At 37.9% G+C, this 27,052-nt stretch overlaps 1 protein-coding gene across 14 annotated transcripts in view; it reads right to left on the reverse strand.

Moving 5' to 3' along the window:
- Positions 1-27,052, reverse strand: part of ATP2B1 (ATPase plasma membrane Ca2+ transporting 1) — a 135,605-nt gene that overhangs the window by 26,427 nt on the left and 82,126 nt on the right. For 7 of the 14 annotated variants that reach the window (XM_081594148.1, XM_081594144.1, XM_081594138.1 and 4 more), the window contains exons 4-13: positions 23,673-23,927; positions 23,457-23,582; positions 18,374-18,514; positions 15,926-15,964; positions 15,040-15,201; positions 13,182-13,396; positions 9,993-10,235; positions 7,659-7,900; positions 4,877-5,114; positions 6-185 (exon numbers count right to left, since the gene is read on the reverse strand). In XM_081594148.1, coding sequence (XP_081450274.1) covers positions 6-185; positions 4,877-5,114; positions 7,659-7,900; positions 9,993-10,235; positions 13,182-13,396; positions 15,040-15,201; positions 15,926-15,964; positions 18,374-18,514; positions 23,457-23,582; positions 23,673-23,927 — 1,841 coding nt within the window. Of the gene's footprint in view, positions 1-5; positions 186-4,873; positions 5,115-7,658; positions 7,901-9,992; positions 10,236-13,181; positions 13,397-15,039; positions 15,224-15,925; positions 15,965-18,344; positions 18,515-23,456; positions 23,583-23,672; positions 23,928-27,052 lie in introns of all 14 variants that reach the window. The other 7 variants (XM_081594147.1, XM_081594143.1, XM_081594136.1 and 4 more) reach the window with 3 other exon arrangements.

Consider the following 27,052-nt stretch of genomic DNA (forward strand, 5'->3'; position numbering starts at 1 on the left):
CTTACCTCTCCTTTTTCATTTCGTATTCTCCTGTTGAAATCTTTACCTTCTAGGCAAAGAAAATCTTCCCCAGGATGTAAAATACCACATTTGGTGGCAATAGCCCGAGCAGTATTAATATTATCACCAGTGACCATCCGCACAGTAATTCCAGCCCTCTGACATTTCTTGATTGCATCTGGCACCTGGTTAATGAGGAAAAAATTCATATCATGAAACAAAATTAAGAGTATTTCCAGGATGGGAAAAAAAATCCCACTGAACAAATATAGATTGCCTCACAGTCCCACAAATGACAACTTTCATTTCGTCTCAAGATATTAAATATTTCTCGCAGTATGCCGAATAACCTCTTCTTTCCTCTTCCACTGCCACAGTCCTAGTTTAGGTTTCACTTTCAGCTATCATTTGACTTAACTTGCTTGCATTATTCATTTGCCAAAGGCCTTTCCCAGCGCCTTTCCCCCTGGCAACCATTAGGGAATTCTTTCCTGGTTGGTTTTCTACCTTTCTGGTTCTACTGCCCAGATACCGGCATATACTGTTGGTGTTCTTGGCGGTAAAGAGAGACTCACTTTCCACCCAATTCTTTATCTTTTAAGGGTCATCTCTCCTATTCTAGAACCTCCAGCCACCATCTTCGTGCTGATTACTTCCAGAGCTACATGTTTTTCCCAGCTCATTGTGCGAGTTGGATTCTTAGTCATACCAGAAAAGCAGAAATCAGAATTTGGGTGTCCAAAAGGGAAACTATGCTTTCTAATAGAAACCTAATGATGATCTGACACCCTCCATCTCCCTTACCCTCTACATCCTTAAGGGCCAAAGAATCCTGAGGATTGGACCTCAAACCTTCCCTGTACTTCCCATCACCATGCTTGTTGCCCGAGCTATTGCAACGGCTTTTTTTTTAATTGGCATCCCTGTGTTTATGTTTGTTTCCCCTTTAAAACGTCTGATATACCTGACAACAGAGTTCTTTTTCTAATACACTTTCTTAAAAATACATGATGATTCCTCAACTGTTATACTATAAACCACAAAGTTCTCAGTATAATAGAGTATCACACTTGAGCTTCAGAATAGTTTCCTAGTAGATAAACAAGGGTTTACTGCATAGCACAGGGAACTACATTCAGTATCTTGTAATAACCTATAGTGGAAAAGAATGAAAAAGAAAAAAATGTATAACTGAATCACTTGGCTGTACACCTGAAACTAACACAATATTGTAAACTGACTACATTTCAATTAAAAAAAATACAAGATGACCAAATACTGTACTATTAGACACTTTTACATTAAAAAAAAAATTAGATAAAATTGAAAATTTAGTTGGGTGTGCTGTATTTTATCTGGAAACCCTACTCTAGATCTAACTACCAGTTTACAGGAAACAGAAGGAAAGCACTCAGCAAAATCTGGAATGTAGAAAAATCTCCAGAACAATTTGCAAAAAATATGAGTTTATTTGCTGATTAGAAGAAAACAAAACAATTTGTTCTTTGACAGATAATCTGAAAGAATGGAAAAGAGAGGAAACCTATAGATCCTCTAGATTAAGACTTTGAGGGGCATCTCAAGAAATTTAATATGTGCACTGGGTGATTCTGATTTGAATACACATTTGTGGTACAATTTAGGAAATTTTAAAAGTAATGAATATTTAGGAATTATTGTTAAAAGTCTTAAGTATCATGATTGTGTTTCAGAAAAGAATTAGAAAAAAAACAGCTTCCAAGATCTAAATTTTTTTCTATTATACACTTAATCTATGTATAATTTTGGGGTCTCTGCTTCTGCATTCCCTTTGCCTAGAAAATCCTTTCCTGTTCTTCTCTAACCAGAAAATCCATGACGATTCTTCCAGAACAGAGATTGCAAATGCAAATACCCAGAGGGCCATGCAGGTAACAGAAATGAGGAAAGCAGGCTAAGAAAGTGACAATCGGTCTTGGTTAAAGCTATGTGGCAAATGGTATTTAAGAGAGCAAACTAAATTATTAATAGTCCACTAATCACCAAATACATCCACTTAAAACTCACAAGTTACTTCCAATTTTACAGAGAAACTGAAGAGAAGCCAAATATCTTTTTAACATCCATGCATATGCAATAAAACTGGATTTAGTCCAGGTATCTAATTAATCAAGATTCTCTACATGAGAACTGTACTGTCCAGAAGACGCACTCTGGAAAGCTACCTCCTATTACACTGTCTCATTTCACTGAAAGCATTCATCTCATTTTGTGATACTGAAGAAATAAATTGCCACTTTCATGTTAAAAAAAAAAATAAACCTATCAACCTCAGTGCCAAGAATGCAAAATGAGCAATACATCTTCCAAAGGACACAAGTTGAAGGAATCCTGATTTAACATTGTATTTAGATAAGATTTAAGCCATAAATCAATGTATAAAACTTTGAATGGTTTTCCTTTGACCAAAGGTTGGCAAACATGATCTATCTGGATGTCTCACAAGCATCTGAAACTCTAGAACGCCACACTGAATTTACCTTGATCTCTAAATAGGCAGCTTTGTCTGACTCTCTTATCATATTGGTAATACCATCTACTAGCCACTCAGTTACGCAAGCTGAAGAGTGATTCCTACTCCTCTAGAAGAGTTACTAGGAGATATCTCTGTCCTAAGTCTCCACATTTTCCTCAAGAGATCCCCTTCAGCCTCATGTGTGAATTCTCTTGCCTACTTCACCTTCAAGCTTCTAGTTACAAATGCCTACTTGACATATAACTGGCTGTTTCGGACACCTCAACAATGTCAGATAGATATATCCAAATCCAACATATGAATATCTAATGGTTCTACTTCCATTTCCTTTGAAATCAAACTTTTCCTTCCAACTTCCCTGCCACAACTGAAGTACTAAGCCATGATCATCTCGTTTGAGACCACTGAAATCATTTCATTGGGTTCTCTGCGTCGACTTCTCTATTTCTTACAGAGTACCCCATGTACAATTTTAACATGAATTATGTCACTTCCCAGGCTGAATTTCTTCAATGACTTTCCACTGCATCTCAGAATAAAATTCAGAGCCCTTACTGCCTGGTAAGGCCAAGGATAATCTCGTCTGCCCTTTCTTGTTCAGGCTCTCAGCCATACTGCCCTCCTTTCTATCTTTGAAAAACTAAATACTTCCTGCATAGCTCAGTCAGTAAAGCATCTGCCTACAATGCGGGAGACCTGGGTTCAACTCCTGGGTCAGGAAGTTCCTCTGGAGAAAGGAAAGGAAGCTGGCAGGCTACAGTTCATGGTATTGCAAGAAGTCGGACATGACTTAGCGCTTTCTTTTTTTTTTTCTTCTTGCCTTAAGCCTCCTGTATTTTTTGTCCCATTTCCCTGGAATACTGTTCTTGCAGCTACTTAACATGGCTGGCTCACTTCTAGCCGTCAGAGCTCAACTCAAATGTTAAATCCTCAGAAGTCTTTAACGTGTTCTCTCTGTTATCTTTATCACTCTGTGCATATCCTTTATGGCCCTGATTTCACTTGTACTAGTCATAGTTGATGGCCCTTCATACTCCATGCCAATTAGATTAGAAGGCCTATGATGGCAGGGACCAAGTCTTATTCCTTACAGAATGTGTTTGCACTTGGCACACTAAGTACCTATCATTTTATCTGTCGTGTTACCTCTCTAGAGTATAAGTTTCATAATATTGTGTTTACTGCAGTATTTCCAGTTCCTAGAGGAGTGCCTGGTACTACTACACATTAGGTGTTGAAGCAATTAGTTGATGATAGTCACTGAACAAAAGCTATTTTTGCCTTTGTGGGTTTTATTCATGTTGCTTCTTTCCTCTCTCTCCCTCTCTTGGTCTAGCAAATACCTCTTCATCCTGTAAGACTCACATCCGGTAATCTCTGGGAAGTCAGTTACTTGACATCTCTCAGGGTTAATATAGCACAGTGGTTTTTTAAGCACACATATCTTAAGGGGAGCTAGGTTTGAACATACTAGCTCTGTGGTTTACAGCTAACTTCTATAAATCTCAATTTTGTCATCTTACTGTAAGTAATAATACAACTCAGAGGTGCATATTAAGTAAAATAATACACATAAAGCACTAGGCATAATAGCTGGCACACAGTAAGAAGGCATTAAAAATGTTATTGCTTTAAAAGGTTGGGGGCTCATGTTCTGTGCTCATGTAACATGCTTTCCATATGTATCTATGTACTAACATGCTGGTTTTAACTACGTATTTGTCCATTCCCAACCAGAACAGTGACTTCTTTGAGGCTAGGAACCAGATCTCAAAAATCTTTATGTCTCCAGTATCCTAGTATAGTCTCAATAACTTTAAAAAAGTTATTGCTCCATAAACTTAAAAAAAAAAAGAAACTAAGGAAGAAAAGCAAAGTCTAGAGCTGTGGACTGTCCAGTATGGTAGCAAGATGCTTAAATTGAAAAAAGAATTTTTTTAATTCAGTTTTTCAGTTCAACTAGCCACACCTCAAAAGCTCAGTAGTCACATGTGGCTAGTGGCTGTGATATGGAACAACACACAACAATTCCATGGTTGCAGAAAGTCCTATTGGACAGTGCTGGACCACAGAGCGTGAAAACAGATAATGGTATTTACTATATAATTTAATATAAATATCAATGGAAAAAAACCTACTCAGTTCAAGGCACTGGTTATGGTGCTACATAAACATGGAGGGTCCCAAAGAGAAGTTATTGAATTAAAAACCATAAATAGGTAGCACATGCATCCCAAGCACTATTATTTCACTCATCTTGGATTCACATTGGAAAGAAAATCACAAACGCTAAGAATTTTACTAGAAAACCGGTTACAGTTAGTGCCTTCTGCACATGCAGAACACAGAACGTTTCACCACCTCAGGTCTCACAGGATCTTCAATCCCCACAACAGCAATGCATGTAAGGCCGGTGACAATATCATTTTCATTATCCCACTCTGGTTCTGGTTCTCCTGCTGGGAAATCTCTGAATGCAAGACATATGGTTCTCAAGCCTTCTGATGCCATCGGTTCAATCACAGTTTTTACAATATCATCACGGTCCCTTGGTCTGAATACTTTTGCCTCACCATTAGCACTCAAGATTTTGAAACACCTATAAGGAAATGTTGAATCCAAACATCAATAATTAACAAAGATAATAGTTAATGCCATTTAAGTGACTTGGACGGGCTAGAAATCACATAATCTGATTATTTGGAATTCAGAGAACTATATATGTTGCATTTTTACAGGCTTCAACCGTATTTACTTTTCACTCTCCCCTTTACAAGACAGTTCTTTTTATGGTTCTCATTTGATAATTCTTCACTGCATCAGTTACTCGAGATATTCTTAAAACTTCTCTTTAGGAAATGCAGGGCTTTAAAATTTTCACAAAAACCCCCTAGGGGCAGAGAAGAATAAACTATGTACCTGTACATTTTGGTATAGATTTAGATATTAGTCTTAAGTAACACAAAATTTCCAAATATTTCCTTCTTTTAAAGTAAAAAGCCACGTTCAATCAACCCCTTACCTGAGATGTTGTCTTATCACCTATATTGTTTTAACCATGAAAGAAAAAGTAACTTACTGTTAAAATAAGCCTTCTAATAGAATGAGAGATAATGCCAAAACAGTTTTAGTTTCAGTGAAATGAACTACAATCTTTTAACAATGTAGTAAATAAAAGTTACACTGTATATACTTCCCTACATAAAGTTTTTCACATTGCCTCTCTTGTTCTTCCTGCTTGGTGATGCCACTGCTTCCTACTTCTAGGAAAGTGATTCCCAAATCCCCATCTTCTGTTCTGATTGGTTTTCCATCCTAAGAGTCCACTCAAATGTTGTACCTTAAACTGACTGCAGGCGAGACTGCAGGCTGTCTCCTCACTGACCATTGAATATAGATCAACATTACTACCAATAATTTCAATGTGAGGTCTAAACTGTTACTTGAATACTTCCTTTCCTTGTCATCTATATAGTATTAGCTCCTAAGTCCTATGTACTTGTCCTCTGAACAGTCTTCTGAATATTTCCTCTCCTTTCTATCGCCCCTGCTTCTTCTCACTCTTACTTGGAACTAAAGCTACTGTAATAGTCTTTTAATTGATATCAGTCTCCAGTCCATCCTTTCCCCTCCTCCCAACCCACCTTATTCCCTGATGCAAGAATTATCCTCAGTTCCACAGTTTTGCTCATTCTGCTACCTGATGAGAAAAATTCTTCAGCTGCATTATCTGGCCTACTTAACTGTTTTAACTGCTCAGTCTAGAATTTAAGAGCCTCCACAACAAAATGTAAATTTCACTGTGAGAAGAATACTGTCTACTCAGTATACTCCACGTGAGATGTTTTACATGCATTGTTTTATCTCACTGTCTTAGAATTGGGGGTCATTATCCTCCTTTTCAGTGAAGTAAAAATGGAAGCTAAAGAAAGATCTCAAAGCTACTGAGTTGCAACAGAGCCACTACCTGATTGGTTTTGATTCAAAAATCTCCTCCATCCATCCACCTGCGTCCCAACAAGCCACAGAAGCAAGATATCTCACACTTCAGGGAAGTCAGATAACCAAGCACATGTAAAGGGAAGAAAGAAGTCCCATGTGTCACAAAAGCCCGTCACCACTCAGCTGAACTGTATGACTATTAGCTATTCCCCCAATATGGTCTGCACGTTCTCACCTTCTTCCCTCCAATGTGGCTTCCTTCACCTTCACGTCCTCACCTCATACCAAAACCTGTCTTAAATGCTACACTCTTCATACTATGTACACAAAAATTCTGTCTATATCTGTCATATTTTGCATTTACATTTATGTATTTTTCTCTTAACCTGTGAGATTATAATCTGCCGAACACGTTATAACATTGGATAATAATTCATTTATAAGCAAACTAAAATGGAAATATTTTAAATATTGCAATTTTAAGTGAGTTCTAATTTTCCAGAACTGCTCTCAATTTTTAAAAAAAGTTTTCTACTGGAATTAAAAAAAAACTCAAAATAATTTCAATGCTTGTAATAACAGATAAGCATTAGGAAAATTATATTTAAACATGTGATGTCAAAACTGGGGCCACTGGTCTGTATATGGACAGTACAAAAAAAAAAAAAGATTACCATCCAAAATGACAGCAAGTATTTAAATACAACAATGTAGTAGCGTAAGTATAATAAAATCTCACTCTGATATAAAAGGAGGAGCTCAAGATCAAGTTTTAATGCTTTGTTATTCTAAAAACTAATGTATAACTCATTCATCACTATCTACAATGCAGTATAGAGGACATGACCATGAATTTTTCTTCCCAGGAGGCTTTTATTTTTCATGATCCTACACAGCAATGGACTCAACATCCCTAAGAACAAATATCAATGTTCACTTTGTTAAACCATACAGATTGAATATAATGGGCTTATTTTCCCTGTAGCAAAATACTAAGAAATAAAAGAAGCTGGAGTATGAGAATGGCAGAATACCCTGGACAAAAGATCGATACCATTAAATTACACTAATAAAAAAACTCTTAAGGTCCTAGCAAATGCCTGATGTTCACAAAAAGAATGTATCAACAATAACAACAGAGTAGGTATTCCATAAAGCGACCACAGTGAGCAATCTATTCATCTACGCATTTTACTCTTACTTTTTCAGAATTATCTCAGATGCACCCTTGCTGAATATTCGGTAACTTCCATCTGAATTTTTCAGGACAGTGCTCATGGACTTCCTGACAGAATTGAAGGTGTAGACCTTGTACAGTGCTTCTTCCGGTATTTCATTCCTAACATCCTGATAATCCCGCTTTAAATCCAAAAGAAGTCCCAACAAGGCACATTCAGTTTTATTACCAACATGACGAGGTAATCCACCCTCTTTCTCTGGTGGCTGTAAGAGAAAAAAGTTTAGAAGCTAGTACCATACTGTTTCTCTATGACAGTTTAATTGAGAATGCAAAACAGAGCAAGACATGCTAAACAAAATCATATAGGAAACTTCTATTAGTATCAGCATTTCAAAGAGGGACATAGAAAAAGAAAGGCTGAAAAAAAGTCTGGGGCAAAAATGATGTGGATTCCACTCTCAGGCCTGCCAAACACTAGCTATGTGAATTTCTGGCAAGTAACTCAACTGCCACGGTTTTTGGCTTCAACATCAGGACAACAGGAGCACCCAAGAATTAAATGAGGTAAGACATGTAAAGTTTAAAGTTGGTTCCTGACACATGTTGCTGTTGTTCAGTCACTAAGTCGTGTTTGACTCTTTGCAACCCCATGGACTATAGCATGCCAGGCTTCCCTGTCTTTTACACTCTCTCCCAGACTTTGCTCAAACTCATGCCTATAGAATTGGTGATGCTATCTAACTATCTCATCCCTCTTTCATCCACTACTCTTTTTGACTTCAATCTTTCCCAGCATCAGGGTCTTTTCCAGTGAGTTGGCTCTTCACATCAGGTGGCCAAAATATTGGAGATTCAGCTTCAGCATCAGTCCTTCCAATGAATATTCAGGGTTGACTTCCTTTAGGAGTGATTGGTTTGATCTGCTTGAAATCCAAGGGACTCTTTAAGAGTCCTCTCCAACACCACAGTTCAAAACCATCAATTCTCTGGTGCTCAGCTTTCTTTATAGTCCAACCTTCACAACCATACATGACTACTGGAAAAACCACAGCTTTGACTATATGGACCCTTATCAGCAAAGTGATGTCTCTGCTTTTTAATATACCATCTAGGTTTGTCATAACTTTCCTTCCAAGTAGCCAGTGTGTTTTAATTTCAGGGCTGCAGTCACCATCTGCAGTGATTTTGGAGTTCAAGAAAATAAAACCTGTCACTGCTTCTACTTTTTCCCTTTCTATTTGCCATGAAGTGATGGGACCATATACTGTATCTTAGTTTTGCACATTGAGTTTTAAGCCAGCTTTTTCACTCTCCTCTTTAACCTTCATCAAGAGGCTCTTTAGTTCCTCTTCACTTTCTGCCATTACAGTGGTATCATCTGCATATTTGAGGTTGTTAATATTTCTCCCAGAAATCTTGATTCCAACTTGTGATTCATGCAGCCTGACACATATAGCACTTAATAAGTTTTAATTCCCTTCCTTTTCTCTTGTTTTCATAAATGTTTATATTAAATAATTCAAAATTAAATCTACTTTACCATTTTTTTATGGCTTAAAATAAAAGTACATTCATTAAAATATAGTTGCCTTAAATACATAGAAAACCTTTATTTCCTTCAGAGTATCTTCACAAATACCTCCTGTAATCATCACAACAGTATGAAGGGCAGATGAAACCATCTTTACTTAACAACTGAAGAAAGTAAAGCTCAGGCTTTCAGCTAGTAAAAGACAAAGCTAAATGCAGAACCAAGATCTCATAACTTTCCAGTCCAATAATCCAATTTATGCAATATTAACTGCGTTTATGGTCTTCATCTAGAACACATATCAGCCAAACAATCTCATGCGCTATGTTATAAATAAAACTTTTAAAATGTGCAAAGTTCTAAGGTACCAAAAGAATAGTTACTTTATTCAGTTAGTCCCAAAGGTTTAAGAATCACCTTATAGGTACGATCTACTGAGATCCCAAACAGAGCCTATAGCAAGCATATATGACACACAATCAGTTAAAATCTGGTTTCAAAATTTGCTCCAGGAAATTGAAAGTTGACTTTCTACAGTAAGATAGCCTAGTCTTTCACAAAATGAATGAAGTAGAAATTCTAAATTGAGGACTTACTCTGGTTATGCGGCTCAAAAGTTTCTAAACACAGAAAATTCAAAATATAGAAGAAAAATACAAGTAAACATAATATATATGCTGATCAACAGATCTTATTTAAAAACTTAACACAACTCATTTCTTCAATTTATAAATAATAGTGATAGGGCTTAAGAACTACATATAGTCAAATCATCACAAACTGAAAAATTAGTTTTCATACATAAATTATTAAAGAAACCTTACCAATATTTTTGATGTATAAGCACAATTCACAGAAATTCCTGTTACAAGATAGGACAAAATATTTGGTGGAATAGCTTCTGGGTCAGGAATCTTTTTATAATGTTTTTCATTTATGTAAGCTTGAACAACTGTCATTCGGTTCATTGTCAATGTTCCTGTCTTATCCGAACAAATAGCTGTAGCATTTCCCATGGTTTCACAAGCATCCAGATGCCTTACTAAATTATTATCTTTCATCATTTTCTACAGTGACAAAAAAAAGAGGTAGTTAAGCTACACATAAAACCAATGACCTCATTATATAAAAATGATTGTAAACTGCTTTAAAATCAGAACTATAACTCCCAACTTTACTTGGATACATAGTATAAAGCACCGATTTAATACTGGAAGAATTTAATATAAATGGCCTATTCAAATAAGCTTAAGAAAGTACTAGCTTTCTGTGGCTTTAATAAGTTTCCCACTACATAACATTCTCTAGTAAATGAAGGCAGATATCCACATGCAAATCACGTTGACATGCTTCCAACAGCTTCTAGGAAGCATCCTCAAATCGAAAGACCAATGACAATTTGTACTCACAGCCATGTAACAGTGTATTTACATGTAAGGTTTAAGTCTTCTTGTTAAGTGGAAAACAAAGATTCTTGAATCAGTCAATAAGAAAAAAGTAGCTTTTATCAGTTAAAATATAGAATTTGTGGGCATGTTAGTTGCCTGATTTTTTTTTCCTTTTTGACTCTGACAGATTGAGGTATCGTATCAAAACCAGCAAGGGTCACTTTCATCTTCTCCATATGGTGGTACACTGGTATTCTCATCCTGAGGATCATCCCTTCCTCATATTTACAAGAAAAAGATAGTTTCTAAAGAAAATAAGAGTTTTACTGTAGCTCCAAAAGGCATTTAGGTTAAAATGCTTAATAATTGATTCCTGAAACGTTAACTGGAATGGGTTAAAAACTGCTAAGAGTTATTTTACAAAGTATGTTTTGTATCTACTAATGTGCAAAATGTTGCAAGAAACTGGTTCCTTGAAGAAATAAGTTTTGGGAAGGAAGATTACTGTGATCTGCGTTAATACTAAAGGTTAAAAGAAAGTTCTGTAGTAGAAAAATAAAAAGGCATTCAGTTTTGCAAAACACTAACAGAGGAGCCATAAGGAGGACACCTCAGTGAAAAGAAAAGTGGTAACGTTTGGGCTAAATAAACATTTAATGAAAGCTTAAAGAACAATAGTTAAAATGCTCCTACTCAGTTTCTGTCAAAGGAATGCAAATCAATTCTGCCTATATCTTTTTGATCAACTGAAAAACCAGTATCATTAATGACTACTCAAAATGAGCTAATTTCAGTGCTGATAAGATGATTTTACCTATGTGTCTAAAACTTACATTTACCCTCAGTTGTTTTCTAATTATTTTAAGACATCAAGTAGATGAACAGATTGTATCTCAAGATTACTTTGATACATTCACCACTTCAGTTTTGAAACAAAAGATGTGAAATGCCTGAAAATAAACTTAAGCAGGAAGCCAAAAAATATTCTTATCAAGACAAGCCTGCTGAAAATTCTTGGGAACACTGAAGATGAGAGTGCTAGAGCAGAAACTATGATTAATTACTTTGTATTGCTTTCTGTCATCAGTATTACTTAGGAAGTAATACTAATTAATATTAGAAAATTGACAAAAGCAGCATTCTTTCATTAGGTATAATTTTATATGTGAAGCCATTTTGAAAGAAAGATCAAAACTGTCCAGGCTGAAGACAAGTAAGCAAACTAGATGTCCCTCAACAGATGAATGGATAAAGAAGATGTGGTACATATATACAATGGAATATTACTCAGCCATAAAAAAAGAATGAATTTGAGTTCGTTCCAGTGAAGTGGATGAGCCTAGAGCCTGTTATACAGAGTGAAGTCAGAAAGAGAAAAACGAATATAGTATATTAATGTATACATATGGAATCTACAAAAATGGTATTGATGAACCTATTTGCAGGGAAAGAACGGAGAGGCAGATGTAGAGAATGAACTTGTAGACACAGTGTGGGAGAGAGCAAGTGGGACGAGTGGCAAAAGTAGTATCAACATATATACACTATTGTGCGTAAAGTGGATAGTTGGGAAGAAACTGCTGGATAACACAGGGAGCCCAGTCTGGTGCTCTGTGATGACCTAGAGGGGCAGGATGGGCGGAAGGGACGGAGGCTCAAGAAGGAAGGGATATATGTTTAAATATGGCTGATTCATGCTGTTGTATGGCAGAAATGAACACAACGTTACTGTAAAAATTTAAAAAAATAAAAGAAACTGTCTAGGCCAACTCTTTTAAAATCCAATTCGCTTTTACCATTTAAGATATAAAACCGATAAAAAAGAAAATCAGTAATCTTCAAACAGAATATTCCTTTAAGTAAAACAGCAGTCAGCAAAGACATCAAAGCTGATTTTTTCAGCATTCTACTTTGAGAACAGAAGGACTGTACTACTGTAAACGGAGTGGTCAGAGACAGCAACATGTGAAGAGAGCTGAGTCAGGTTAGAGAGCACACAGGCCCGAAAGTGAGAAGAGGGCTGGAGTTTCTGAGAAACAGCAGGAAGGCTGGTGAGGCTGGACCAGAGCGGGAGAAAGGGCGGGGGGATGACCACTAGAAGAAAGAGAGACTGGGCCGACTGGGCAGGCCCTGCAGGCCACGGTGAGGAACCTTGGATCTCATTCTAATGAGAAGCCACGAGTGTTTTTACACGATCTGAATTATTTTTTAGAAACATGAATCTGCCTACCATGTGAAGGCAGGACCGTGGGGTCATGAGGGTCCAACAAGGAGGCCTTAGATTGTTGGAGTCAAGTCAACCACTCTGCTCTTGTACCACAGGCAGATGACAAACACGCCTACTTCAATTTGACAGATGGGGAACAGGAGGGGACCGGACATCTTAACTATCATATGAGGAAAAGTAAGCTAGAACTTTTCCCAGTGGAGCTCTGCTCAGCTCTGTGTCAAGGCTGCCCTTTCAGGCATGTATAGGTCTCGGTGCAGAGATCTTCAACTGGGGAGAGGAGGAGGGAACCAACAACAGATTTTCTAAAGGAAATAGTGTAAATTTATGGAACTCTCCTACTTTCAGAACCCAAAAGGGAAAGGGTAGGCAGTTGTACATAAGTCTTTTCCGCTTACCTTGACTGAGTAAGCTAGTGAGATAGTGACTGCAAGGGGCAGACCTTCTGGTACTGCCACCACCAAAACCGTAACTCCAATAATGAAGAACTTCACAAAATACTGTATGTAAATCGGTGTGCACTCAGCAAGCCATGGTCTCTTCTGAACCCAGAAGGTATCAATTACAAAATATAAGACAAGAATGATAACTGTGATGGCAGACATCAACAAACCTTTCAGCACACAAAAAGAAGGAAAATGTAATCATTAAATATTCCAGACACGACTCATTGTCAGTTACATATTAGCCACTGGAAGAATCGTAACTACTTTGGCGGTTATTTCATTTCTCTGAGAAACTGTTACCTACTTTTTTGCACCTAACTCACCCTTGACATTGTTAGATTTAAGTTCTGCTTCTGACCAGGAGAACTGGAACAAAGGGTTTATGATTCTTTTCTAGACTTAACTGCATCTTCAGTCTTTTACTAAAGCTGAGACAAAATAACAAGCAATGACTAGGAAACACCAAAAGCTTAGCATAAGCTGCTTAATGACAAAAGAGAAGTTGGTAATTTTTTCATCTATCCTTACTGCTTTATTATCTTAGAAAACCAAGAGTTAATCACGTATTACAAATCATTTACCTTTCTATTTTGTGGGGTATTTAATCTCCTTATAAATGAATATTACAAAATAAGGCATGTCCACATAATCTGGGACTAGTAATCCAATCTGATGTTTATTAAAACACCATCGCCATCTTAAATCCATCCATTTCTCCAATATTGTATGATTCAGTATTACCATCTGGCTAAACATTATAGAAAGCAAATATCTCCTAGATAATAAGCTTTCTGAGGACAGAGGTAAAATCTTAACTTTTTCTGAGATAATTCCAGGAAGTAACAGAATGATACAATGTAAGTGACTTGAATTGTTGTTTAGTCGCTAAGTTGTGTCTGACTCTTTCGTGACTCCATAGACTATAGTCCAATAGGCTCCTCTGCCCATGAGATTGCCCAGGCAAGAATACTGGAGTAGGTTGCCATTTCCTTCTCCAGGGGATCTTCACGACCAAGGGATGGAAGCCGAGTCTCCTGCATTCTCCAGGTGAATCCTTCATCACTGAGCCAGCAGGGAAGCCCCTACATGACTTCAGTAGTATATGCTGATCTAGCCACCTGTGTTCTTTCATAAAGCTGATACAGTGGAAGGGCATGCTCTGGTTTTAGCTGCAGCACTGTGTTATTCTCCCTTGAAGAGTGGTTCTATTAACAGGCGTTTTCCAGTGATGGTTCTAATTTATAACTTCAGTCTCACCAGGGCGATGCTCTAACTAATCCACTCAATTTAAGTAAACTCTGGCGATGCTCTAACTAATCCACTCAATTTAAGTAAACTCTAAGTTTTGGAAAAACATGTACCTAATTTTTTTTTTTCATTGTCAATAAAAAGATGAGAAGATGTGTGGTGAAATTTCTTTTTATTAAAACACAGCTAGGTAATTTGTATGAAGTAACCTCACTGTTAGCCCTCTCTCTATTGCTCCCAGAAATTCAAATATGAGCTCAGGGGCTTGTGAATTGGGTAGACTTAAGCACTAATCTTAATCTGACCATTTTATTTATTAGCAAGTTGACAGAAGACACTCCCTCTACGGAAAATGATGATCACAGTTCCCAAGTTTCAAAATATTATGAGGATCTCTAATAACTCAAAAAAGGTACACTGTAGATAAAACTGAAAATATTATTAACTCCCCTTCCACGCACAAAGCAATGATTTCCAGTCTTAAGTATGTCAAAACACATTTTTACATGGCAAGTCCGCATGTGTTAACACAGAGCCTCTGCTCTCCTCGCGTGAACCATACCTGCTTTGCCAATCTGAACAGCTAGTTTCGTCAGTTTCCCCTGCAAAACAGACTTTTCCTTTTTTGGCAAATTTGCTTTCTTTTTGTCTTTTTCATCACCATCTCCACCTTCTTCACTCTTCAAAGGCTGCATTTCCATGGCTGCACCATCCTGGGCTTTTGCTATGTTGAAGTGCACACATAACTGTTAACATTTTCAAGCAATTTGGTGTGTGTGTGTGTGGGGGGGATCAATTTCTTACAGAAACACAAAGATTTAAACATTTACCTTAGTGTGTATGTCTGTGCCTACCCAGAGAAGATAAGACAATAGTGATACTAGGTTTTGAAACTTTGTACCAGATTTGAGAATGTTGTGCTAGGAAATAGAGATGAGGCATAAGAAGAAATACAGGGTCCTGAAAGAGCTAAATACCAAATCATTTCTCCTCCTGTGTGTTGTGTCATTCTAAACACCATAAATTCCTCCCAATAAGTTATAACCATAATGTAGAACATCATGTGAGACCATACAAACAGAGAAATGTACATATGCTTACAGACTCTTAAATAGATGCCAAAAAATTTACATTATGTTTTGTTACTTATGCATTTCTGCCAGCAATCACATAATAACCAATGATAAAATGCCTGAAATGTTTAAGTTTAAAGTTCCCTACATCTGGAGCTTTCTAAGTTTACTACCACATGCCATAATTAAAATCTTACCAAATCATTAAGGCAGCATGAGTCAGACACTGACCAGAAAGACATACACCCAAGTAATACAGGTTGTTAATTTTCTCTGCTACAAGTATCCTACTTTTGGATGAATACAGTACATAAGAGATACAGTTTTGGATATAATAAGAATAAGCTAAGTGTACTTTTAACCTCCTGAATTTACCTTTGTTGCGATTCTCAATAGCTCCATCTTGTTTCTTATCTGTAGGAACAAAATGGGAATTAAAGCTTTCCAAAAGAAATGAATACAGCCACGCTAAATTATGCAACGGTAGTTCACATTTCTATAACAGAAATGTTACACAACGGGGTGTGTGTGTACAGATTAGAAAGCATTTGGCCTGTAATGACCTGCTGGCTCAATCTTAACCATGGGGGGGACACTCCAAAATAATTTGGGGTATCACACTTGGGTTGATTTCTCCATAAAACTTTACTCTTTTTTATGCTGCAATATATCCAAATACGGTACAAGAGTTTTTCAAACTAAATACAGATGTAAGCCTAAGAATGCAGGAAAGAGACAGGGAGAGAGGGAAGGAGTGCCCTAGAAGACCACAGGCACACAGGACAGCTTTGATGTAACAGAGAGGAGAGGCAAGCACGTCAGACTGGAGCATGGAAATGCAAAGTCAGTCAGTAAGACTGCTAGGTAAGGTAATTCCTAAACTAGCTTAGATTAGAAGAACGCAGAAAGATGAGACCATCTGAAGTAAAAAGTAATCGAGGAAGGAATGGGTCTACTGTCTGGAGCAGGCAGTATAATATTAATAATAAAAATGACAAAGAGGGAAGTGAACTTATCCATCAAGCAGTGCTACCTTCAAACTTGAAAACATGGAGCAAATGTGGTCAAAGAGGAACAGATACTCAAGACAGGTAAGAGAGGCAGAATACCTAGCCACTTTGATGAGGTCAAGTCTGTAGTGAGACCAAAACGTTCACATGTCAGATTATGAAGGGAACAGAAACAGATTACCCTGGATTATACTAATATATACTATTAATTTACTCAAGGGAATAGGAGAAGAGCTGAAAGTCCACGGATGAAAAAATGGTCTCTGCAATTTATACACACACAGACCCCCTAAGGATCAAAAATGGTAGACAATCAGTCAGATGCTAATTCCTGGGAATACTCTTGACTGCATTAATAAAAATAGGTGTATAACAGATCTTAGAAATCGATCTTAGAAAAAATGGTGCTTACTGGAAAAGAAACTGGAGTCAATAAGAAAAAGGTCATGATATGAACTTCCCTTTCTTTTTTAATAAGGTCTGTTGACTTTAGTCTCCTGAAAATTAGGATGCAATATAATATACGATTAAGAATACAGACTCTTGAGTTTGACAAGTGGGTTTGGTCTGCCACTAATTCAGATCTTTGATCTGGAGCAAGTTATGCAACCCCCATAAGCCTCAATCTACTCAGCAGTAAAAAGGATCGTCTTAGATTATTGAGATAATGCATATAAAGTGCTCAATAAATGGTATCAGCACTACTGGTTTCTAAACTGACTTCTACTCTGCCTTAAGAAACCTTAAGGTGGCATAAGGAGGATGTTGTGAGTGGGACAGGAAAACACCTAGAATGTGGAGCCTGCCACCCTTGCCTGCAGCCAGAGCTTTTCAAACATGTTTCTGTTTGAAATAAAGATTTCACAGCTAAAGATAAAACCCAAAGAATAAAACCTAAAGATTTAACCTAAAGATTAAAAGCAATGATGTAGATATAGCAAGCCAAGCATTTCTTTTAGAAGATTTCAGAATACTTATGTGTGTGAGAAAAATATGGGCTTACTAGCCTAAGTAAAATTAAATAAATCTAAGTGGTTAAACCTTGGTAAACTGCTGTTGCCCTAAAAGGAAAAACTCTGGAGTAAACGGTGGTACAGTAAATACTTAAAAGCAGAGTAGGGAAGGCTTTTTTAAAAAAGTGACATACTCCCCAATGAAGTGATTCTGATCACTATTTCCATGTATAACAGAGCTTCTTATAAGATCCTTGAGGATAAACTATGGTTATCAAGCTTACTGATAATAGATCCCATGTAAGGACAGTAGATACAATGGATCAAGATTAAAATTTTAACACCTTGATAAGCTAATGATGGGCTGAATATAACAAGACAAATATACTAGGTGTCAAAGTGAAGTCTTGATCTTATGTCTAAAAGCCAACAGCATAAGATACTACGTAAGTAGTAGGAAACTTCAAAAAGATGAAAAAGTTCAATAAGGCCAAAATGTGCTATGTCTAACATATCACAGTTGATATGGAAGTAGTAAAAAAAGGAACTGGGAGTTTAATTCACTTTGCTGGTCAAATGCAAATGATAGGGAGATTTAAAAGTGTTCAAGGAGGTGCTGAATTTGTCTGACTACAATAAAGGGGATGGTGTCTTCATAAAGCTTCTTATGAACTCTTAAGTCTTAACAAAAAATCCCTTCTATCAATTCTAACTCTTGAAAGTACTACACTGGGTAACAAACTTTTTGTAGAACTCTTCATATCAAAACCTGATGAAAGAGTATATTTACTGGGTGAGTTATTACAATCCAGCTGCTGTATTTCCAATTACCAATTCGTATAGCATACTGCTGTTCTTACTTTTCTTTTCCTTTTTCTTCTCATCTTTCTTCTCTTCCTCTTCACCTCCGGCTCCAAGTAAGGTAAAGATAATTCCAGTTTGAGAATTTATACCTACAGCAGTAACTACCATTCTTCCAGAGCCTTCCATTACATGAGTACCTATAACAATAAAAAATTTGGTTTTAAAATCCAGTAAGACATTAAATAAAGCCTAAGTTCTTGTGCTTAAATGCCAAAGCTTTTGCCTGTGTGGATCACAATAAACTGGAAAATTCTGAAAGAGATGGGAATACCAGACCATCTGACCTGCCCCTTGAGAAACCTGTATGCAGGTCAGGAAGCAACAGTTAGAACTGGACATGGAACAACAGACTGGTTCCAAATAGGGAAAGGAGTACGTCAAGGCTGTATATTGTCACCCTGCTTATTTAACTTATATGCAGAGTACATCATGAGAAACGCTGGGCTGGAGGAAACACAAGGTGGAATCAAGACTGCCGGGAGAAATATCAATAACCTCAGATATGTGGATGACACCACCCTTATGGCAGAAAGTGAAGAAGAACTAAAGAGCTTTTTGATGAAAGTGAAAGAGGAGAGTGAAAATGTTGGCTTAAAGCTCAACATTCAGAAAACTAAGATCATGGCATCTGGTCCCATCACTTCATGGGAAATAGATGGGGAAACAGTGGAAACAGTGTCAGACTTTATTTTTGGGGGCTCCAAAATCACTGCAGATGGTGATTGCAGCCATGAAATTAAAAGACGCTTACTCCTTGGAAGGAAGGTTATGGCCAACCTAGATAGCATACTTAAAAGCAGAGACATTACTTTGCCAACAAAAGTCTAGTCAAGGCTATGGTTTTTCCAGTGGTCATGTATGGATGTGAGAGTTGCACGGTGAAGAAAGCTGAGCGCCACAAAATTGATGCTTTTGAACTGTGGAGTTGGAGAAGACTCTTAAGAGTCCCTTGGACTGCAAGGAGATCCAACCAGTCCATCCTAAAGGAGATCAATCCTGGGTGTTCATTGGAAGGACTGATGTTGAAGCTGAAACTCCAATACTTTGGCCACGTCATGCGAAGTGTTGACTCATTGGAAAAGACCCTAATGCTGGGTAGGATTGGGGGCAGGAGGAGAAGGGGACGACAGAGGATGAGATGGTTGGATGGCATCACCGACTCGATGGACATGGGTTTGGGTAGACTCCGGGAGTTGGTGATGGACAGAGAGGCCTGGCGTGCTGCAGTTCATGGGGTCGCAAACAGTCGGATACGACTGAGCGACTGAACTTGTGCTTAAGGTTTTTTGTTCGTAGTATGTCATCTGAGTTCAAAACCCACTCTACTACTCATTTATCCTGTGATATGGGGCAAAGAGTAACATCTCAATTATCAGTCCACAGATGGGGATAACAGTACATGTCACGTACACTTCCTAAAAATGAGAATCAAGTATAATCTAGGGGTTCAGTGAATGGTCAGTATTTAAATTATAACTGTGTTTTCATAATTAGGGACATTTCTCTGAGAAAGCCATCACTTAGAAAGAAATATGCTTAGAATCTAAAGGGTTACACAGCAACAACCACCATATCCCTAAGACAACCCCACAACCTCTCCCTAACCCAGGCTGTCATGTCAGCCCACCTTGATCACTGCAACAGCTTCCTAGCAAGTTTCTGTCTTTCCAGTTCATCCTGAAAAAGGTTTAACCTTCCTCAAATGTGATTTTATCCAAGCCTCTCATGGCTCCAAAACTTCCAACTCTACATGGCCTATTCCATAAAATCCAAAATCTCCACACGGAGACCAATCCACCTTCCAAATTTTTTCATCCATTACTCTCACATAAAACTCCATTACAAAAAGCTAGTGGGCAGAGATGGGAACGCAGACTGAATTCTGACTGTCCCTCACAATAATCTTGCAAGCTGACAAGGCAGATTCAGCCCTGTCGGAGGACAGAGGGCATATTCTCCTTATAATGCTGCTAAGCTTGCTCACAGCTCTCCAACCTGTACATCCATACCTCTGCATCCTTGCTTTACTTACTACAAGGCTTCCCACCTCTCTGTTCTAATATTTTTGTGAATTTTAAGTAGCTTTCTAAACTGAAACTCTTGTTTAAATACTGAAAATCTTCTTTATAGTTATCACTTATTTATTTCATCTCCTACTTCACAACCATCAGGAGGACAGGTCTGAAGCACCTAACATCCTGTGCAACACATCAACCTTCAGTTTTTATTTGCAAAGTTACAATTGTGAAGCATGTGTACTTACTCTAGTACTCAAGGATTTGTATGTGGCTATTAATTACTGAGTAATTTATCCCATATGAATTTTTAAATTTTTGATTTTCTTGCTTTAAAAAAATCTATATTCTGACTTATTTCATTAATTATTAGCTTCTATGCCAGCAAAAATGCAAGAGAAACAAGAAATGAAGGACAGTGAAACAATATTTACTGAGCAAGGACTAAATGTAAAAGATAGTTTCTTTTAAGAGTTCTAGCTTTTAGCAAATTTCAATTTATGTTATGTTTGTCTTTACCACAGGTAATTGAATGCTGGCTGCTAACAGGCTCAGGCAAAGTAAACATTGTTTGTTCTGGTCATATCCCCACTGCTAACTGAATAACTGCTTTTAACCATCTAAATTTAAAAAGCCAAGAACAGCAGTGAGAGATGGCATCATGAGAATAAATTTAAAAATAAGTGCATTTCATGTTTTCAGTACATTTTTGGAAGAGGGAAATAAATGTAGAAAAACTTTCCCACCCATACAGTGATAAGGGACTCCAGAAAGTTATTTCAGTCTTTTCTTAAACATGGAAAATTTACCGAGTCCCTCTTGGTATATACTTGGTGTGTTGAGAACCTGAGTCTCCAAAAACTTAGCAGCCATCTCTGTTAAAACAGAAAAGGAGCAAGGTTCCATAACAGGATGTCAACCTAAGACACTAAGAGCTAAGCACTGTGTGAATAAGCTAGAAGTACAGCCAGCAAAGTCCATGAAGTACATGTGGCAAAAACACAAAAGGAGATGGCCTCAGTTCACCAAACACTATGGCCTGGTCAGTCTATGGCTTAGGTCTGACCAGCAAGCTTCCCTCTCCTTTGGAAAGATCACAGATTTTACTTGGTTAACATGAACTGCAGTTTCTTAGAAGTATGGCAGGGAATAAACAAAACAAGTAACATTAAACTTAATATATGGGCTTCCCTGGTGACTCAGATGGTAAAGAATCTGCCTGCAATGCAGGAGACCCAGGTCTGATCCCTGGGTCAGGAAGATGCCCTAGAGAAGGGAATGGTAATCCACTCCAGTATTCTTGCCTGGAGAATTCCATGGACAGAGGATATTATATAGCCAAGATATTTCAATTTGGAATGAATTTCAAGCACACCAAGATAAAGAAAAACTTAAAGGAGTATAAATGGTCATAGTAGTGCAGGATACTGAAGGTATACAAATCTCAAGTTTTTTCATAGAAATCAAAGTCTATATTACAACTGAAACCTTCCCCCTATATGTAATGGTGTTTATAAATGCACATACATGAAATTACTCTGATTTTTAATGGAGGCATGTTTTGCAATAAGCCCTTTGGGACATATTTACAAATCTTAAAAAGGTAATGATTAAACTTAGGTAGGTGCTCCACAGTTGTGATTCTAACGTAACTGACCCTTGTCACAGGTTTGACTTTGGGTTGAGTAAAACCATGTCTGACCAATTAGAATATAAAGTTCACACAGGAGACGTGAAAAAGCATAGCTGCCAAGTTATTAAACGGTTAAATAAGCAGAATCTCCTTACAATATAGGAAATGTTAGCATTCCACTGACATCTGAAAATGATAATTAAAGACAAACAGGCAGCATTTTCTTACTCTAAATGCTAGCGTAACTCAATCTAAAAATATACCTAAAACAAATGTTTTACAAGCAATTTTGCAAATTCTATAAAGAATACTAGAAAATTAAGATAGGAAACTGGAAAACAAAAGTTAAGGAACTGGCATACTTTTGGAGACAAGTTGTGGTACTTTGGTTTCTTTTCATTTTAGAAGGCACCTTGTAATTTTTTTCATCATCCCTTCCATTTCATTCTCAATTTACCTCAGGTCTAGTTATCAACAGTCAAGTTGTTACAAGAGCCTTCTAAGTAGACACCCACTTCCCCTTTTCAGACAGTAGCCTCACCTATACACACCCTTCCATTTTCAAAACATGTCTTAACCACGTGCAAATTCAGCTCTGTCTGGTAGATGTGCTACTCCTGGATCTATTTACTATTAATCGTATCACCTTAGGTAAACAGTTATCTCAGACTCATTCCTCAGCAGTTAAAATGAGGACGTGAGATTAGGCTAACTTTAAGGAATTTACGAGCTTTTTAAAAACAGAAAACTTGTCCTATGTAGATCATCACAGAAAATGCATTAATTTGCTTTAAACACATAATCATTCTGTAATTTTATATTTCGCTAGGCCTGAAGAATAAACACAACACAGAAAAACCGATCAATTCAACAGAGATCATTAAGTTTGTACTTAATCATTACATTAACATTAACTCTCAAATCTTCTGTTTTTTGGACTCGAGTTTCTCATTTATAAAACACAACTCTGGATTTAAAGACCTCTAAAGTCTCTGCCCGGAGAAGGCAATGGCAACCCACTCCAGTATTCTTGCCTGGAAAATCCCATGGATGGAAGAGCCTGGTAGGCTGCAGTCCATGGAGTCGCGAAGAGTCGGACACGACTGAGCGACTTCACTTTCACTTATCACTTTCGTGCATTGGAGAAGGAAATGGCAACCCGCTCCAGTGTTCTTGCCTGGAGAATCCCAGGGATGGCGGAGCCTCGTGGGCTGCTGTCTATGGGGTCGCACAGAGTTGGACACGACTGAAGCGACTTAGCAGCAGCAAAGTCTCTGCCAGCTTACAAAAAAAAGTCTCTAAGGATTATAAAGATAGAAGCTAACACAAACCACAGAATCCTCTTAGCGTTACTGGCTCTTAGGGAAACTACCGACAGGGGTGTACAGTCGTGGAGGAGGAAAAGGTTAAAAGTTATAAAGAAATTCATACCTGATAAAAGTAAGGGATCCTTATCCAAAGACTTCTTAACATGATCAGATTCACCAGTCAATGAGCTTTCATCAATCTTAAGATCATTGCCTTGAATAAGTATGCCATCAGCAGGAAGAAGATCACCTAAACAAAATAATAATGGTAAGCCAAGCTGTGAACAAGATGACGATAAAATCACATCACGTGTCACATGGACTGCTCTGTTTTACTTACCATATTTCACTTGAGCAATATCTCCAACAGTAATGTCAGCTACGGGTATCTGAATGACCTGACCACCCCTGATGACTGTGAACTTCTGTTCTTGTTCAATTCGACTCTGCAAACCTCTAAACTGCTTTTCCTTACTCCAGTCATTAAAAGCTGTTACTAACACCACACACACTACTGACAAGAGGATTGCAGCTCCTTCAATCCAACCAGTTTCACCTTCACCTTCTTCCTCTCCAACAGAAACGTCTCCACAAACTATTTGGAAAGAAAGAAAATGCTTATCAAAAAAGATTCTGAATTGATGGCAACAGACATGTAGTTATGATGTTTATATGTTCTGTTAATTTTACGTAGAGCTCTAAACACTTTATTGACTCAAAGCATTCCACAGTGAGGATGATGCTAACTCTGTTAATTTCAACTTCTCTGCCTCCAAAGATTTTCATCTTCAGGATAGGGAGGCAGTCCAAGGGTGCCAGTTAAGAGGGAAGAAACTGGAAAGATTCAATCTAGACCTAAGTCAAGTTACTTATTTTTGAGACTCAGTTTCTTCATCTATCAAGTTAGGAGACCACCACTTACTGCAGAGGTGTTGCAAGGATTACATGAGAAGACAGTTATAAAGAAGGTCGAGCAGTGGCTGAAACTTGTTCATCCTCGACCAACGGTTCATGCTATTAATTATAACATACAGTAGGCAAGCCACATATAGAAACTTAAGTATTATGTGTGTTACCCATGAATCACGCTTATGTGACATATCAACACCACTGAAGTATGATACAAGCTTAACCTTCATAGGACAAAATTTTAAGCCAAGTGCTACTCATTAATTCAACTAAATAGTTGAACCCTTGGTGCCAGCCACTGTTTTCGAAGCTAAGGATGTGATGATGAATAAGACATATAAGCTCACTCTCCTCAGGGAACCTATATTCAGACTGGCAGGTGCGGATAGTATATGAAAAATTCAGTTAATAAAACACAAATAGTTAATTTCAAATACTGTAAATGTCACGAAGAAAACAAAATATGATGATGTGCTATCAAATGAAAAAGAAGGCTAATCGTGGTTAAGTAAACAGAGGCCCTTCTGAAGTGTCCATGACATTTGATCCAGGAGCCAAATGATACAAGGGAGCTAGCCATGTAGACGTAAGGGATGAGAACTGCAGGGAGAGATTAAAGTCAGCATAAAAGAGTTTAGAAGAAGATAAGAGGAGGGAAAAAAGAAAGCTCAAAACTGCAGGGTTAGTAATGGTGAAGAAAGAACAAGGACAGTGCTCTTTTTGGATCTTGGGCTGTAGTCTATTTGTGAGTCTAAAGTCAATTCAGTGGCTCATGACCAAACTTTGAAAAATAAAATAGAACAAAACAAAGAAGGTATACATATAGTAAAGATAAGTATTGTTTTCTGAAAGCTTACTTTGGTCATTTATGAACTCACACGATGGAACATGTTCTTCTGTGTTCCTATGTAAAGTTAATTTTTACTGAGGGTTGAGCTAAACTCTCTGAAAGTCAATGGTTCTCTTAGGACATTCAGAACAGGAAAAGGATTATTCACAAGAAAATAATAAGGAAACATAACACTAAAAATCATTAACGCATATTCCAGCATAGTGAGAATAACTGAAGAGAGGACTTGAGGTGCAAGGGTGCTGAATAAAGATGAATTGGTGAGAGGTAAAGATGAATCGCGGCCGAGAGGAGCTACCCGGGGCTGGAGGTCAGTGGCAGCGGCCAAGAGGAGCTACCCCACGCCCGAGGTCAGGGGCGGCAGCCGAGAGGAGCTACCGCGAGTCTGAGGTAAGGGGCGGCAGCTGCGCTTTGTTGGAGCAGCCGTGAAGAGAGACCCTGCGTCCAAGGTAAGAGAAACTCAGGTAAGATGATGGGCACTGAGAGAGGGGATCAAGGGGCAGACAGGCTGAAACTACGGTCATGGACAACTAGCCAATCTGATCACATGGACAACAGCCTTGTCTAACTCAATGAAACTAAACCATGCCATGTGAGGCCAGCCAAGATGGATGGGTTATGGTGGAGAGGTCTGACAGAATGTGGTCCACTGGAGAAGGGAATGGCAAACCACTTCAGTATTCTTGCCTTGAGAACCCCATGAACAGTATGAAAAGGCAAAAAGATAGGACACTGAAAGATGAATTCCCCAGGTTGGTAGGTGCCCAATATGCTACTGGAGATCATGGAGAAATAACTCCAGAAAGAATAAAGGGATGGAGCCAAAGAAAAACAACACCCAGTTGTGGATGTGACCAGTAATGGAAGTAAAGTCTAATGCTGTAAAGAACAATATTGCATAGGAACCTGGAGTGTTAGGTCCCTGAATCAGGGCAAATTGGAAGTAGTCAAACAGGAGATGACAAGAGTGAACATCGACATTCTAGGAATCAGTGAACTAAGATGGACTGGAATGGGTGAATTTAACTTAGATGACCATTATAACCACTACTGTGGGCAGGAATCCCTTAGAAGAAATGGAGTAGCCATCATAGTCAACAAAAGAATCCAAAATGCAGTACTTGGATGGAATCTCAAAAACGACAGAATGATCTCTGTTCGTTTTCAAGGAAAACCATTCAATATCACAGTAATTCAAGTCTATGCCCCGACCAGTAATGCCGAAGAAGCTGAAGTTGAACAGTTCTATGAAGACCTACAAGCCTTGTGGAATGCCCAAAAAAGATGTTCTTTTCATTACAGGGGACTGGAATGCAAAAGTAGGAAGTCAAGAAACACCTAGAGTAACAAGCAAATTGGCCTTGGAGTACAGAATGAAGCAGGACAAAGGCTAATAGAGTTTTGCCAAGAGAACGCACCAGTCATAGCAAACATCCTCTTCCAACAACACAAGAGAAGACTCTACACATGGACATCATCAGATGGTCAACACCAAAATCAGATTGATTATATTCTTTGCAGCCAAAGATGGAGAAGCTCTATATAGTCAGCAAAAACAAGACCGGGAGCTGACTGTGGATCAGATCATGAACTCCTTATTGCCAAATTCAGACTGAAATTGAAGAAAGTGGAGAAAACCACTAGACCATTCAGGTATGACCTAAATCAAATCCCTTATGACTATACAGTAGAAGTGAAAAATAGATTTAAAGGACTGGATCTGATAGACAGAATACCTGATGAACTATGGATGGAGGTTCGTGACATTGTACAGGAGACAGGAATTAAGACCATCCCCAAGAAAAAGAAATGCAAAAAAGCAAAATGGCTGTCTGAGGAGGCCATACAAATAGGAAGTGAAAAGCAAAGGAGAAAAGGAAAGATATACCCATTTGAATGCAGAGTTCCAAAGAATAGCAAGGAGAGATAAGAAAGCCTTCCTCAGCGATCATTGCAAAGAA

The sequence above is a fragment of the Giraffa tippelskirchi genome, chromosome 4, assembly GCF_054371585.1.
Source record: "Giraffa tippelskirchi isolate mGirTip1 chromosome 4, T2T-mGirTip1v1.2.pri, whole genome shotgun sequence".
Classification (NCBI taxonomy): Eukaryota; Metazoa; Chordata; class Mammalia; order Artiodactyla; family Giraffidae; genus Giraffa; species Giraffa tippelskirchi.